Raw genomic sequence first — 16,014 nt, 5'->3', positions numbered from 1 at the left:
ACATAGTACAAACAAATAATGGGGAACATATATACATAAGAAATACAAAGACACTGTACAGTTATGACATTGAATAGAATAAATACAAATACATACATAGTTGATGTGTAGTTGGTACATATGCATATGTTAAAATTATAGCAGTATAAGAAATACTAGGAGGAGGTCCCTGCCCTTGCGAGCTTACAATCTAGAGCAGGCATGGGCAAACTCAGCCCTCCAGCTGTTAAGGAACTACAAATCCCACAATGCATTTACCTTTATGAGTCACTGTGGCTGTAAGACTCCTGCAATGCATTGTGGGACTTGTAGTTCCTTAACAGCTGGAGGGCCAAGTTTGCCCATGCCTGATCTAGAGGGTAGTGGGGAGGAACCAACAGGGAAGTAACACAGGGGTTAGTGGGTGAGCCAGTGTGCCTTCAGTGCTGCCTATAGCAAATTATAGGCTTGTCTGAACAGGTGTGTTTTTAGAGTACGTTTGAAGTTTTCTAGACTCGTGGCATGAGAAATCAGCCGAGGGAGAGAGTTCCAAAGAAAAGGGATAGCCCGTGAGAAGTCTTGGATGCGAGAGTGAGAGGAGGTGACTAGGCTGGAGGACAACAGGGTCTCCTGTGAAGAACGGAGGGTCCGGGCGGGGAGGTATCTGGAGATTAAAGAAGAAATGTATGGAGGCGATAGCGTGTGTAGAGCTTTGTATGCAAGCGTGAGAAGTTTAAACTGGATCCTTTGGGCAACTGGTAACCAATGGAGGGATTGGCAGAAAGGGGCTGCCTCAGAGGATCTAGAAGAGAGGTGGATGAGTCGGGCAGCGGAGTTGGGATTGGAGAGGTGCCAGTCTGCTTTTTGGTAGACCACAGAGTAGAGTGTTACAGTAGTCAAGACGGGGGATGATTAGGGGATGCACAAGCATTTTAGTTGCTTCTTGTGAGAGGAAGGGGCAGATTCTGGAAATGTTTTGGAGATGGAAGTAGCAGGAGGTAGTTAATGTGTTGATATGTGGTATAAAGGTGAGCTTAGAGTCCAGATTTACCCCCAGGCAACAAGCTTTGGGGGTTGATGCTATTGGGGTGTTATCTACATTGATTGTGACAATGGGAGGTGGAACAGAGAGCAAAGGTGGAAATATCACAATCTCCGTTTTGCTCATATTGAGTTTAAGGAACGGGGTGACATAAATGTAGATACCGCGGATAGACATTCGGGGACTTTTGATAGTAGTGTGGAGAGGTCTGAGGCAGAACAATAAATTTGGGTGTCATCAGCATAGAGGTGATATTGAAACCCAAAAGAGCTTATTATTTGTCCCAGGCCGTGGGTGTAAATGGAATAGAGGAGGGGTCCAATGACGGAGCCTTGTGGTACTCCCACAGACAGTGGGCGTGGGGTTAATGGCTGCAATACCGTATGCAGTGCAATCATTAACCCCTCCTGGGTCCCAAATGCAGATGTTAATTCTTCCTAATCCCCAAGTGCAGCCACTAACTTTGCTGGGGAGACTTATACTTGAGTCAATAAAACATTCTAGCTTAAGAGGCTCAAATATTGGGGTCGACTTATACACAAGATGGACTAGTATTCGAGTATATACAGTAGGTTTATTTTAAAGCACTATTAATGAATTGCACATAAATCAGTGATGTTTACATGTAAAAATGTAAAGCTTTGGCCCCGCCACATTCATGTTGTTGGTGGACACGAAATCTGTTAGATTCTATTACAATTACTTCAGATGTGAGGAAAATAAACATACTAACTTGTAAGCAGCCAGGTGCACTGTGTGCTAAGCTGAAACAATAACATATGCTAACACAGTTGTTACTGAAGAATTATTTTATTAATAAATGTTGGTTCAGTGACACTTTAACCACTTCAGCCTAACTGGACGAGTATACACGTCCAGTGTAATTATGGAGAGCGCACTACCAGTTTGTTACTAAATGAGGCACATGTGGTATCATTACATCTGGGATGAGTTGTAGAATACATTTTGGTGTGTTTTAAAGCTTGGATCCACATCACATGAGAAATGGGTAGGGACAAACTCAATCCAACATAAATACATTTTCAAAATTATAATCAAACTTGGGAAAGCATTAGTATAGCTACACAAGACATATGGGGTAACATTTTAACCGTGATAAGTAGTAAAATAGATTTTAGGGTGTTTTAGGGTTACATGGACACTTAAAGAGAGTCTGAAGCGAGAATAAATCTCGCTTCAGACCTCATAGATAGCAGGGGCATGTGTGCCCCTGCTAAAACGCCGCTATCCCGCGGCTCAACGGGGGTCCCTGATCCCCCAAATCCCCTCCGTGAAGCGTGGGGAGCGCATCCGCATTGGGGCAGGGCTAACCGCCGCAGCCCTGCCTCCCGCGCGTCTATCAGACGCGTACCTCCGCCTCTCCTCCGCCCCTCTCAGTCTTCCTTCACTGAGAGGGGCGAGGGAGAGGCGTCGATGCGTGTCTGATAGACGCGCTGAGAGGCAGGGCTGCAGCAGTTAGCCCTGCCTCCAGGAAGAGCAAAATTTACGACCAAGTTGGTCGTTGATTTTGCAGGGGGGGGTTTGAGGGTGAAGGGACCCCCGTTTAGCCGCGGGATAGCGGCGTTTTAGCAGGGGTACACATGCCTCTGCTAACTGTGAGCTCTGAAGCGAGATTTATTTTCGCTTCAGAGTCTCTTTAAGGCTTTTAAAAAAATGAGTTTTACTCACCTGGGGCTTCCACCAGCCCCCTGCAGCTGTCTGGTGCCCACGCAGTCTTACTCGGATCCTCCTGTCCCCCGCCGGCAGCTACTTCCGTCTTCGGCGACTGGCCTGGGAACGCGAGTGATTCTTCGTGTTCATGGCCGCAATAGCGCACTCTATACTGCTATTGCGACCAGGAACGCGAAGAATCACTCGCATTCCCAGGCCTGTCGGTACCTGTCGCCAAAAACGGAAGTAGCTGCCGGTGGGGCCAGGAGGATCCGAGCGAGACTGCGTGGGAACCGGACAGCTGCAGGATGCTGGTGGAAGCCCCAGGTGAGTAAAACTAATTTTTTATCTTTAATAGCCTTAAGTGTCCCTTTAAGGGCTATGTCTTGTGTATTGTTTTTAGTAACAAACTGAATCAAAAGCAATACAAAATTGTGTATATTCTGTACCAAAACCAAGACTTGTGAAATGAAAACAAAGTGAAAGAATATAAAAGAAAATAACTATTGTTACCTTAGGAACTTGGCTTTTTAAATATGTATGCCATGAGGGTATATTACAGTTATTTGTGCAAATAAGATTTTGTAATCATCAATAGTGTACAATGAGAAAGCAAAAAATACAATATTGTCACCATACATTGTACTAGGAACATAATCTAAATGTTGTAATAACCAGGATGGATAAGCAAATAAAATTTGTGGGTTTAACTTATAGTTAGCGCTGTAAAGCTATAATGGATGTAAATGAAGAAATAATTAGTTTTTTTCCCCTTATTTTACCTTTAAATTGCATAGAAAATAAGGTCATTACTAAACAAAAATATTACTCACTAAAAGCCTAATTTGTCGTGAAAAAAAATACATAGATCTAGGTGTGATAAGTAGTAATCAAGTTATTGGCAAATGAATGGGAGCAGCGCTGATATGTGAAAATTGCTCTCGTCCTGAAGTGGTTAAAAAGTTTTGTAATATGCCTTACCACGAAATAGTGCCTACCAGATACAGGAGGGGGCATCAGGCACGTGGACAGGGTGGGAGGCTCTGGGTGCCCAAGCACCCCCCACCCTTTATACCGGTAGTGCTCCCAACCCCTTATTTAGAGAGATGTATCAGCAGGCAGTGCCCATATCCATCACAGCCACTAGAGGACACCACCCTTCCCAGCACCTGAGAGGAGAAAGCACACAAAACTACCAACGCCCAGAGTGAAATGGCCAACACTCTGACCAGACAGTCCCTGGATTATGTATGTCGAGCTACAGGGCAGGGCTGATCAGCCAGTTAAAGGACAAGTGCGTGTAGAAAGAAAAAAAAATAAGATACTTCGGTAGTGGAGTGGGAAGCCTCTGGATGGTCTCATTTTTATACTATTATTATACTTTGATTAATTTCTGCATTAAAAAGTATTGTAAAAATAAGAATTAAAACAATCCAAGTTTTGCAAAAGTTCCAGATTTCCTGCTCAGGAATCTTCTGCTGCCTGTTCCCTCCCTACCACTTCCTCAGTCAGTCTGAGGCCATGACAAGCTTCCCGTCCTCCAGGAGCCATGGCAGAGAAATGCACACACTCACACACACACTTTCCCCATGAACTGTGTGATTAAATTGGACCCGAACTCTTGTACAGGACACAAGGTAAACACCGAGAAATGCACCCCGCATGTCTAGAGAGAAGAGCCTGTTTAATTCCCCCTCATCTTCAAGTAATCACAAGTGTAATGTGATCTCTCAGCTGTTTCAGCACTTGAATTTGGCAGGCCTTGGCAGAAACAGCTAATATGTAAAAAAAAAAAAAAAAAAAAAAAAAAAGATGTTAACCCTTTGTCTACTTCCACGAAAACAGGAAGTAGACACACCAGATATATTGCAGGAGTTCTTTAAGCTGTAGCAAATAAATGTTTTTCTTTAGAGGTTATTATGCTGTTGCTTATCATCCAGAGCAGAGAGGAAGTTCAGGCTTTAAACCTGATTCATGCTGACTGGGTGTGAGAAGGCAGTTGCTATGGGTTTATAAACCTAGGAAGCATGCAGTTTTCTGTTTTGTCTTGCAATCCCCCCCCCCCCCCCAAAAAAAAAAAAACCCTGTTTATAATTGATGTAATGTTATATTGTGCATGTCAAAACTTTGAGCCTGTATGCTTTCTGTGCATGGGAGGAGCCACAGACTGGTCAGAGGATTGCAGTGAGTGGCACAGTCTGCTGCTTTAGATGCTGACAGCACTGGAGGCTGCCTTCCAACACATTGTATAAACAGAGCAAGACACAGCCATGCACTGCCTACCTCCACCCATCTGCCTCTGAAATGACAATGAGTGACAGCTGCTGGGGGGAGGGGGGGGGGGACCCTTACTTATATGTGTGCAAATGGAACTGGCAAACTCACGAATGCACTTATGACTTTGTGCGCATTCAGCCTATGTGACGTGCATTATGGTTTACAGCAACACATTGAAGAAACTAGCAGGTTTTTTTTTCCTGCCTCATTATATGGCTGTACATATGCACACTTCATTCTGTGCAGCATCTTAAGCCTTAAAGTGCATGCATATGGTTTGTACAGGATATATAGTATGCTGACTTAACCTGATAGTAAGCTTGCAGAATGCAGAAGTCTCATTTACTTTCTTTAACCTCTTGTGCTGCTGTAGGAAAAAAAAATGCTAATTGCAGAATATTCTTTTCACTGCATCTTCCTTTGTAAAAAGGTACATCAATGTATACATACTGCAGGAATGAACTGATTGAAAGGGTATCCCTAATCACAGAAATGAGACTACACCGCTTTCAACATGACACGGATGAAATAATTACATGATTATTTTTCTTAAAGGACAACTGAAGTGAGAAATATCTGGAGACTGCCACATTTATTTCCTTTTATACAATACCAGTTGCCTGGCAGTCCCGCTGGTCTATTAGGATGCAGTAGTGTCTGAATAATGCCAGAAACAAGCATGATGCTAATTTTTCAGATCTAACAATGTCAGAAACACCTGATCTGCTGCATGCTTGTTCAGGGTTTATGGCTAAAAGTATTAGAGGTAGAGGATCAGCAGGATAGCCAGGCAACTGGTATTGTTTAAAAGGAAATAAATATGGCAGCCTCCATATCACTCTTGCTTCAATTGCCCTTTAAATCCTGCATTGCTGTTTGAAAAGTGTTACAGACCTTGCCTATGCTATTGTCTCTAACAACCATCTATGGTTTTCAGGCACTAAATAGGAAGTCAGAAAACCCGCCTCCCCTCTCTACCTGTAGAACATGTGCCTTCATTTACACACCGCCATATATAATTGCACAGAAGCCAAATTTTTGGGATCAAAGAAATGCTCAGGAGGTTGATGGGGATTGACTGGTGGGTCGGCTTATATTTAAGTCTGATGTGTGGGACCCCATATATGGTGCACACATTGGAAGAGTGCCGGTGTCTATAGTTACCTCTCCTCCTTTCTGGCAGCCATCTTCCTGTTTCCTGAGCAGCTCTGTACTTGCCACTAGAGGTCCTGGGCTTTACTGTCGTCTTGTTCTGGGCAGCCATCTTCCCATCTCCCTTGGAACTGACCTCTAGCAGCAAGTACAGAGATGCAAGAGAGATGGGAAGATGGCTGCCTGGAGAACACAGTGCAACCCTAGACTTCTAGCAAAAAATATAGAGCTGGGAAGATAGCTGTCAAGAACAAAGGCCGGTGACTATAGATACAAGCATGCTTCCAATGCGCGTTCTAAATCAGATAAATGGGGGGGAAGCTAGTGCACACTCTGCATCACCTACACGGGGGAGTCGTTGGGTTGGAGGTTCGGCTTATAAGCGGGTCACACATTCATTTTTTTAGGGCAAAAGTTGGGGGGGGGGGGGGGGTCAGCCTATACGTGGGCAACTTATGCACAAGTATACCGTACATTCCTTAAAGTAAACCTGAGATGAAAGGGGAAGGGGGGAATTATACATACCTGGGGCTTCCTGCAGCCCCCTGCAGGCTTATCGCTCCCTTGCCGCCTCCTGGATCCTCTGCAATTGGCCTTAAAAGTCCTCTGGTCCGGGGCATACTGTGCAGGCGCAGCCCGGCCATGTGCACACACCCACCGTGTTCCGCACCGCCGCAGAACGCTCCCGGCCACAGGATCGCGATGCTGGAGTGTGCACGCCTGGACTGTGCCTGCGCCAACTGGAGGACTTTTTGGGGCCAATTGCACAAGATCCAGGAGGCAGAGGAGGATGAAGAGGGAGCGATAAGCCTGGAGGGAGACTGGAGGAAGCACCAGGCATGTATAATTCCCCCTACCCCTCTTTTTAAAACATTGCATAATTATGTCATTTGCCGTTTACAAACTGCAACACTCAGAGCAGCAGAGCTGTCTCTCACTGTTTCTTGGCTGTTTAAATGCTTCAGAAAACAGGACTGTATTCAACCCATGTTGGGTCAAATAGTTACACATCCCTCTTTCAGTACTGGAAAACCATTTGAAACTTTTCTTTTCTACTAAAGTTCTATTTCTTAACTGTACTACACATACAATTCATTCTCGTGAAGTTTATTTTTGCTTCAGGTTTGCTTTATTTGCTGTAAAATACTGTGTTCCTGTGTGATGCATTGAAAGCCAGTCCATCTGCTGTTTCAGCCTGTTGTTGCCTACTCCCCTTTTTCCTAGAACATCAACAGTCAGTTCTAAATACCTCCTTCCTTCTGTCCCTATCAATCTACAGGCTCTCAACCAGCTGTTTGAGAAGATTATGGCTCTGGATATTGATGAGAGGCACCTCCTGCGTCTGGGGCATGGAGAGGAGGAGCTGGAAACCGAGAAGGATTTTAGCAGGTGAGCTCCAAGTAGCGTCCGCTCTTTACTCTCTCACTACCAAGACCCAGTTAATGGTTCATTCAAGCAGATGTCATGTAGCCACAGATGCTGCTCTGCAAGTGATTGTCTTCAAAACTGTGTTAAGTTTGAATGTAGGCACCTTGTTTAATATGTGGTGGTGTTATTGGCTTTTGACTGCCTGTTGAGACAAACTTTAAAACGAAGATAGTTTGATAAAATACAATACAATAATACAATAACATTTCTATAGCGTTTTTCTCCCATAGGACTCAAAGCGCTTAGGCTCTCTCAGATTCAGTAATTAGTAGGATGAAGTATTCACACAACAAAAGTTATATTTCTGCAAATGCCAGTCTGAACAGGTGGGTTTTCAGTCTGGATTTAAACACGTCCAGGGATGGGGCTGTCCTGATCTGTTGAGGTAAGGAGTTCCAAAACGTAGGGGCAGCATGACAGAAGGCTCTGGGACCAAAAGTTTCCAAGTGAACTCTGGGTATGACTAGATTATTAGAACCTGTGGATCTGAGAATGCGGGGATTGCTACGCAGCTGTAACATATCTTTCATGTATCCAGGGCCTAGATTATTCAGGGATTTAAATATCAGTAGGCCGATCTTGAATAGGACCCTCCATTCTATAGGTAGCCAGTGAAGGGAATGCAGGACTGGCGTTATGTGGCAGTGACGGGGTTGGTTGGTTAGCAGTCTAGCAGCAGTATTCTGTATCAGCTGTAGGCGGTACAAGACCTTTTTTGGAAGGCCAGTGTAGAGAGCATTGCAGTAGTCCAGTCGGGATGTGATGAAGGCGTGGACTAAGGTTGGCAGATCTTCTGGGGGTATGAGGTGCTTGATTTTTGCAATGTTCTTCAGGTGAAAATAGGATGATTTCACCACAGCAGAGATTTGAGTTCTGAAGTTTAAATCCCCAGTAAGTAATGAACAAAACTTTATATTGAATAACAAGAGAATCGATAAGAAGGTGACCACCCCTGTGAATGCATGGGACCTTTATACATATGACATATGTATACCTATAAAAAAGAGCAAATTTAATGCAAGTAAAAATCATACTAAATCCAAACTTGGACCATTTAGAACAGAGTTCCCCGACCCTGTCCTCCAGTCCCACCAACGGTACATGTTTTTCAGAAAACCACAAACCTGCACAGGTGGGGTAATTAGTGTCTCAGCAGAGCTGATTACTGTATTTTCCTGCGTATAAGACTACTTTTTAACCCTCGAAAATCTTCTGGAAAGTTGGGGGTCGTCTTATACGCCGGGTGTTATTGATGCCGGGTGATACACCCTATCCTGTTACCGCCTCTCAGATCTCCCTGCTGAGGGAGCGCAATCTATTTTTCCATACCGCTCTGATAAACAGGTAGACAAGGAGAGCTGACCAGTCGGATCCACTTTAAGAAGATTTGACCAATGCAACAAGTCAAGTGACTATATACTGTTATATACTGGGTAACACATACAGTACAGAACCAGTATCTGTTCATACACAGCACCAGTACATGATTTTTTTTAATTTTTATTTTAATTTGGTGTGTGTTGGAAGAGGGGTAGTCTTATACGGCGAGTATATCCCAAACTCCATATTTTAACTGGAAAAGTTGGGGGGTCGTCTTATATGCCCAGTCGTCTTATACGCCGGAAAATACGGTAACTACCTCTGTGGATTTCCACAAAGCATGCACTGTTGGTGTTCCCTGAGGACAAGGTTGGGGAACACTGATTTAGAAGGTGGTAACATGCATAATGCTGTCCTGTATACAGGTTCATTTTGTTTGAAAGCAAGTGTTTCATAAAAGTTCTGTCTGAAATTGGAAGTTCCATAACTGTCATAACCGTTTATTGCTTCACTACCTGTGTCATTAATCTGCAACAAGCATAGCCATTGGAACGTCACAGGTTTGATAAATGTTTGCATGTTCTGGAAAGAAAGCAGATTATTTTGCAATATTTCCTGACTGATTGATTGAAAGCCTCTGAAACCTGCATTGCTAATCTCTCTTTCTCAAATGGTATGCATAATTAACTTAGGCCACTTCCTGCTACTTGTTAGCTATTCAATAGAGCCTTTGCATATGTTTGACTAGCCCTGCCCCCGTGAGACAAATTGGCCAGCCAACTCTCACCTGAAAGCAGTCTGCCTATTAACTACAAACTCAGTTAGGGCCTATATTAGTAGAACTCTAAGGTCAGCAAGACAGTTTTGGTCAGCAGGGCATATACTTAAAGGGCATATCTTTAAGGGTGTATAAGACACTCAGAATTAGCCCAGAATTAAACAAGATGAGAACAAACACAAAACTCTTCATGGCTGCTCATCTGCTGATCTAACACTGGTATGATATTTTCTCTTTGGTTTCCCTGACCCCCACCATCAGCTCATGTTTATCAAACCCTGAACTACCCTCATTTCAACCATCCACATACACCTGAGAAAATCACACAAACTACCCTGCACTATTTAACTCTGACACTTATTTTCCCTAATTATACACACACCAACTTGCAAAATGCTTAATATCCTTTTTACAGCCATTATCCTGTCAGCCCCACTACTTAAAATACCTACATCACTCACCCCTCCCGCTGCCAGCAAAGACATCTACATTGCTCCCTCTCTCCTACCATCCTCTCTTCTCTCTACTCATGAACTATTCTTATTTCTCAAATCACACATACCTTCCTCCATATCTCTTAAACAGCCCTCTGTCACATACAAATCACATCCTCACCTCTCTCATCTCTGCCTACTACTTCTACTTGCTGCTGGGGACATATCACCCAATCCAGGACCCTCTCCTAGACCACACTGCACTCTGGTAAATACCACATCCTGCACTGACCATCCTCTCTCCTCCACGCACATTAACCGATGTAACCATTCCTTGCCTTCCCAGCTCTCCCCCTCCCATATTTGGGGCCCTCTGGAATGCACGCTCTGTAGTCAATAAACTAGCCCATGTCCATGATCTGTTCATCACTAATGCTTACACCTTCCTGGGGCTCACTGAGACATGGCTAACCCCATCTGATACTGTGTCTCCAGCTGCCCTTTCATACGGTGGCCTCAAGTTTAGCCACACACCTAGATCGGGTGACAAACATGGGGGTGGGGTGGGAATTCTTCTTTCCGAACACTGCTCCTTTACACCGCTTGCACCTGCACCTTCTCTGGCTTTCTCTTCTTTTGAGGCTCATGCTGTCCGCATCTACTCCCCTCACCACTTCCAGGTTGCTGTCATCTACCGGCCTCCTGGACCAGGCTCCACCTTCATTGACCACTTTTCAACATGGCTTCTCCACTTTCTATCCACTGACATCATCATCATTCCATCATCATTGGGGACTTTAACATCCCCATAGACACTAACTGTTACACTACCACAAAATTCCTCTCACTCACCTCATCCTATGACCTCTCCCAGTGGTCCTCAACCTCCACCCACAAAGATGGCCACACTTTGGACCTAGTTTTTACCCGGCTCTGCCCAGTTTCCACATTTAATAACTCCTTATTCCCCCTTTCAGATCACAATCTCATAACTTTTACAATCAGCCCCACCCTGCCTCCTCCAGCTACCATAGTGCAGCCATCACGCCTATGCAGGAATTATTGCAACCTCAACCTCTGCTCCCTAGCTGACTCTCTAAAACCCCTGGGCTCCCTGTCATCCTACACTGACCCCGAGTCAGCATCCATCTACTACTCCACCACAGTCACCGCTGTCATGAACACAGCCGCCCCTCTCACCAACTTCCGCCACCGCCGCATCAACAGACTGCCCTGGCTGACTGAACCCATCAAACAACTGAAAAGACAGTCCAGGGCAGCAGAACGGCAGTGGAGGAAAAGCTCCAATGCAGATGACTTCGTCCACTATAAAAACACGCTGCTGCAGCTCAGGGACGCTCTCTCACTTGCAAAGCAGTCATACTTCTCTACACTCATTTCTTCACAATCCCATAACCCTAAACAACTTTTCAACACCTTCAGCTCTCTTCTCCACCCCCCGCCTCCCCCTACAACCACAAGCTTGTCTGCAGAAGACTTTGCAGCATATTTTGTGAGCAAAATTGAAACACTACAGAACAGCTTTCAAAAGCAACCCTCTTCACCGGTCCAATCACCTCTTCCTTTTTCCTCTCTGCCCGGCAGCTCCCCTACTATCAACTATCCTTCTCCACATACCCACTCACCCACTCAAACCTCCTGCCCGCTAACAATCTTCTCAGCCTTAACTGAACAGCGTCTTTCTTCACTAATCTCTAAAGCTAATCTTACTACATGCGCCTCAGATCCTTTTCCCTATCATCTTATCCCCCAGCTCTCCTCCCCCCTCATTCCTGCTTTAACAACACTGTTTAACCTTTCCATCTCTACTGGCATTTTTCCTTCTTCATTCAAACAAGCTATCATAACACCACTAATCAAAAAACCCTCTTTAGACTCTACTGCCCTTTCTAATTACTGCCCAGTCTCTCTCCTTCCCTTTGCCTCCAAACTTCTGGAAACATTTACTCACAGTTGTCTAACTTTCTCTCTGCTAATTCCCTGTTGGACCCCTTCCAGTCTGGCTTCCGCCCTCAACACTCTACGGAAACCGTTCTCACTAAGGTTGCCAATGACCTCCTAGCTGCTAAAGCCAAAGGCAGATTTTCGGTACTAATACTCCTAGATCTGTCCTCTGCCTTCGACACTGTTGATCATACCCTACTTCTCCAGACCCTCTTAACACTGGGAATCAAGGGCCTAGCACACTCCTGGCTCAACTCTTACCTGTCTGGACGTTCTTTCATGGTCTCCTATGCCAATACCAACTCCTCTCAACGCCCACTGTCTGTGGGAGTACCACAAGTGTCAGTCCTTGGACCCCTCCTCTTTTCCATTTACACCCATGGCTTGGGACAGATAATAAGCTCTTTTGGGTTTCAATATCACCTCTATGCTGATGACACCCACATTTATTGTTCTGCCCCAGACCTCTCCACACTACTATCAAAAGTCCCCGAATGTCTATCTGCTGTATCTACATTTATGTCATCCCGCTTCCTTAAACTCAATATGAGCAAAACGGAGATTGTGATATTTCCACCTTCGCTCTCTGTTCCACCTCCCACTGTCACAATCAATGTAGATAACACTCCAATAGCATCAACCCCCAAAGCTCGTTGCCTAGGGGTAACTCTGGACTCTGAGCTCTCCTTTAAACCACATATTAACACTTTAACTACCTCCTGCTACTTCCATCTCAAAAACATTTCCAGAATCCGTCCCTTCCTTTCACAAGAAGCAACTAAAATGCTTGTGCATGCCCTAATTATCTCCCGTCTTGACTACTGCAACACCCTACTCTGTGGTCTACCAAAAAGCAGACTGGCACCTCTCCAATCCCTACTAAACTCTGCGGCCCGTCTCATCCACCTCTCTTCTAGATCCTCTGAGGCATCCCCTCTCTGCCAATCCCTCCATTGGCTACCAGTTGCCCAAAGGATCCAGTTTAAACTTCTCACACTTGCATACAAAGCTCTACACAAGCTATCGCCTCCATACATTTCCTCTTTAATCTCCAGATACCTCCCCGCCCGGACCCTCCGTTCCTCACAGGAGACCCTTTTGTCCTCCAGCCTAGTCACCTCCTCTCACTCTCGCATCCAAGACTTCTCACGGGCTGTCCCTCTCCTTTGGAACTCCCTCCCTCAGCCGTTTCGTCATGCCACGAGTCTGGAAACCTTCAAACGTACTCTGAAAACACACTTGTTCAGACAAGCCTATAATTTGCTATAGGCAGCACTGAAGGCACACTGGCTCACCCACTAATCCTTGTGTTTCCTTCCCTTTTGTTTCCTCCCCACTACCCTCTAGATTGTAAGCCCGCAAGGGCAGGGACCTCCTAGTGTTTTCTCATACTGCTGTTATTTTAACATATGTACATGTACCAACTACATATCAACTATGTATGTATCTATATTTATTCTATTCAATGTCATGACTGTACAGTGTCTTGTATTTCTTATGTATATTTGTTCCCCATTATTTGTTTGTATTATGTACAGCGCTACGGAAGATGCTGGCGCTATATAAATAAAACATAATAATAATAATAATTTTGCTGCCTCCTTGCAGTAAGTCTGGGTGCTAGCCACCCAAATCAAGGCCCTACATCCAAATGTATTAGTAAGTGCTGTGTGGGCATCTGATGACTTAAAGAGACACTGAAGCGAAAAAAAAAAATGATATAATGAATTGGTTGTGTACTATGAATAATTACTAGAAGTTTAGCAGCAAAGAAAATATTCTCATATTATTTTCAAGTATATAGTGTTTTTTTCTAACATTGCATCATTCTATAATATGTGCAGATTACACAACACTCAGAATTCAAAATGATGACCTCTCCTCTGGAAGAGAAAAAGTAAATAGTTCAATAACACTTGAGATAATAAAAGTCAGATAACAGCTCTCTCCAGGACTTTGAAAGTTGCAGAGCTTAATTGCTTTTTTGCATAGAGATACCAACTGGAGTTTCTTAACTCTTCCTGTACTGGAAACAGTTAGACTGATGTATCTGATCTTAATGTTTTATTTCTTAGCTGTACTACACATACAAATCATAATATCATAATTTTTTTTTCGCTTCAGTGTCTCTTTAAGTTGTCAGCAGGCACTTGTGTTTTTGCAGCAGTAAAAGTCATGATGCCAAAGCAGATGATGAAAGAGAAGTATCTGTTGGGGTTAGATGCCAAGATTAGGAAAGAGTTTAGGAATGGGGTATAGGCAAAGCAATATTAGCTGTTAGAACATTTTGGGGGATAGGGATTGAATTAGCAGGGTGTGGTTAACGCAAACCTGAAGCAGAAAAAAAACTTGTGACATAATAATTTGTATGTGTAGCAGCGCTGTGGGGTCGGAGCAATTTAGGGTGCCTGGAGTCGGGGAAAAATGCACCGACTCCTATTGAATTTGTAACTGTAATTAAAATAGAAAATATGATAAAATGTTCTATTCCTCAGATAAGTTATAAATAATTTATATATACAGTAATAACTGTGCTTAGTCCACAAAAATGAAATCAACCAATCAAAAAATAGTTACTTGTGCTGCTTCAATTAAGCAGTCCCCGTATTTTTAAAGTCAGATATGCATATCTGATTGTGACTGTATATATGATGTGTACACAGGAATCTCTTAAATATACTAAATAACATCTGTGCTGTAAGAATAAAGCCTGATGTGTAGCCGTGTCACTAATAGAGATGGTAAGTGAGATGGAAATAATTCTGCGTTGATGCTGATTTATGCAAATGTATGCACTCTCTTTGCTCATGAAATCAAATAATTTGATATGTTGTTAAAATTTGGTTTGGTGACTACAAATTAAATGGTACCTGAGAAGGATGAAAAGAAAAGTTTTTTTTATACATACCTGGGGCTTCTTCCAGCCCCCTTCAGGCTAATCAGGCCCTCGTTGTCCACCTCCACCACCTGGATCTTCTGCTATGAGTCCTGGTAATTCAGCCAGTCAGCTCAGTCCGGCCGTATGCCACTTCCACAGCCAGGAGCGTTCTGCACCTGCGCAATAGGGCTGCGCAGGTGTAGTACGCTCCCGGCGGCGGAGTGTGTGCATGCGCACTACGCCTGACTGGCTCAAGTACCTGGACCCATAGCAGAAGATCCAGGTTGCGGAGGAGGACAGCAAGGGATTGATTAACCTGAAGGGGGCTGGAGGAAGCCCCAGGTATGTATAAAACTTTAATTTCATCTGTCTCGGGTTTTCATTTTAAATTACACAGTAGTACTATACTCTACATATGCACTCCCCACAGAGCTGCAGGAAATCCACTGAGAATGTTGTGCATATTAAACACAGAGGTGTTGTCTATCACCTATAAACCTGGTTCAGATTGTACATGAAGAATGTGTAATAGAGGAAGAATCTCCTCATTCCCCTGCAGAGTACCTGCACATCACTCTTACATGTACCCACAGTTACATTGCCTAGGGCCTGATCCATGTTCAGATCGTGCATGAAGAATGTGTAATAGAGTAAGAATCCCCTCATTTTCCTGCAGAGAACCTGCACATCACTCTTACATGTACCCACAGTTACATTGCCTAGGGCCTGATAGATGTTCTTTGTTCCTGTCTGTACCTTTTACAGATACTCTTACCAAGGACTAGTTTTAGTCTAGGACTAAAGAGAATAAATATGGCAGCCTCCATATCCTTTTCACTTCAGTTGTCCTTAAAAATTCCTAAGCGTTGGCAGTTAAGATATGAATTTCATGTTACATACTTTCAATCAACAAGAGTGTAATATGCAAATTGGAGGAGTCGGAGTCGGTGGAATCCTAACCTGAGGAGTCGGAGTCGGTGGATTTTTGTACCGACTCCACAGCCCTGATGTGTAGTACGGATAAGGAATAGAACATTAGTAACAACGTTATATTTTTATTTTCAGTTATAAAGCTTTTTTTTTTCCCCTA

General features: G+C 43.9%; 1 protein-coding gene and 1 long non-coding RNA gene across 3 annotated transcripts in view; one reads left to right on the top strand and one right to left on the bottom strand.

Moving 5' to 3' along the window:
- Window positions 1-16,014, top strand: part of AQR (aquarius intron-binding spliceosomal factor) — a 156,582-nt gene that overhangs the window by 103,200 nt on the left and 37,368 nt on the right. Inside the window, exon 24 of the mRNA XM_068253903.1 lies at window positions 7,401-7,510. Coding sequence (XP_068110004.1) covers window positions 7,401-7,510 — 110 coding nt within the window. The remainder of the gene's footprint in view (window positions 1-7,400; window positions 7,511-16,014) is intronic.
- Window positions 1-16,014, bottom strand: part of LOC137532906 (uncharacterized) — a 41,331-nt gene that overhangs the window by 15,795 nt on the left and 9,522 nt on the right. The window lies entirely within an intron of this gene.

Source organism: Hyperolius riggenbachi, chromosome 9 (genome assembly GCF_040937935.1).
Source record: "Hyperolius riggenbachi isolate aHypRig1 chromosome 9, aHypRig1.pri, whole genome shotgun sequence".
Lineage (NCBI taxonomy): Eukaryota > Metazoa > Chordata > Amphibia > Anura > Hyperoliidae > Hyperolius > Hyperolius riggenbachi.
The sequence above is the reverse complement of the archived record's forward strand: the minus strand, read 5'-3'. Positions and strand labels throughout refer to the sequence as shown.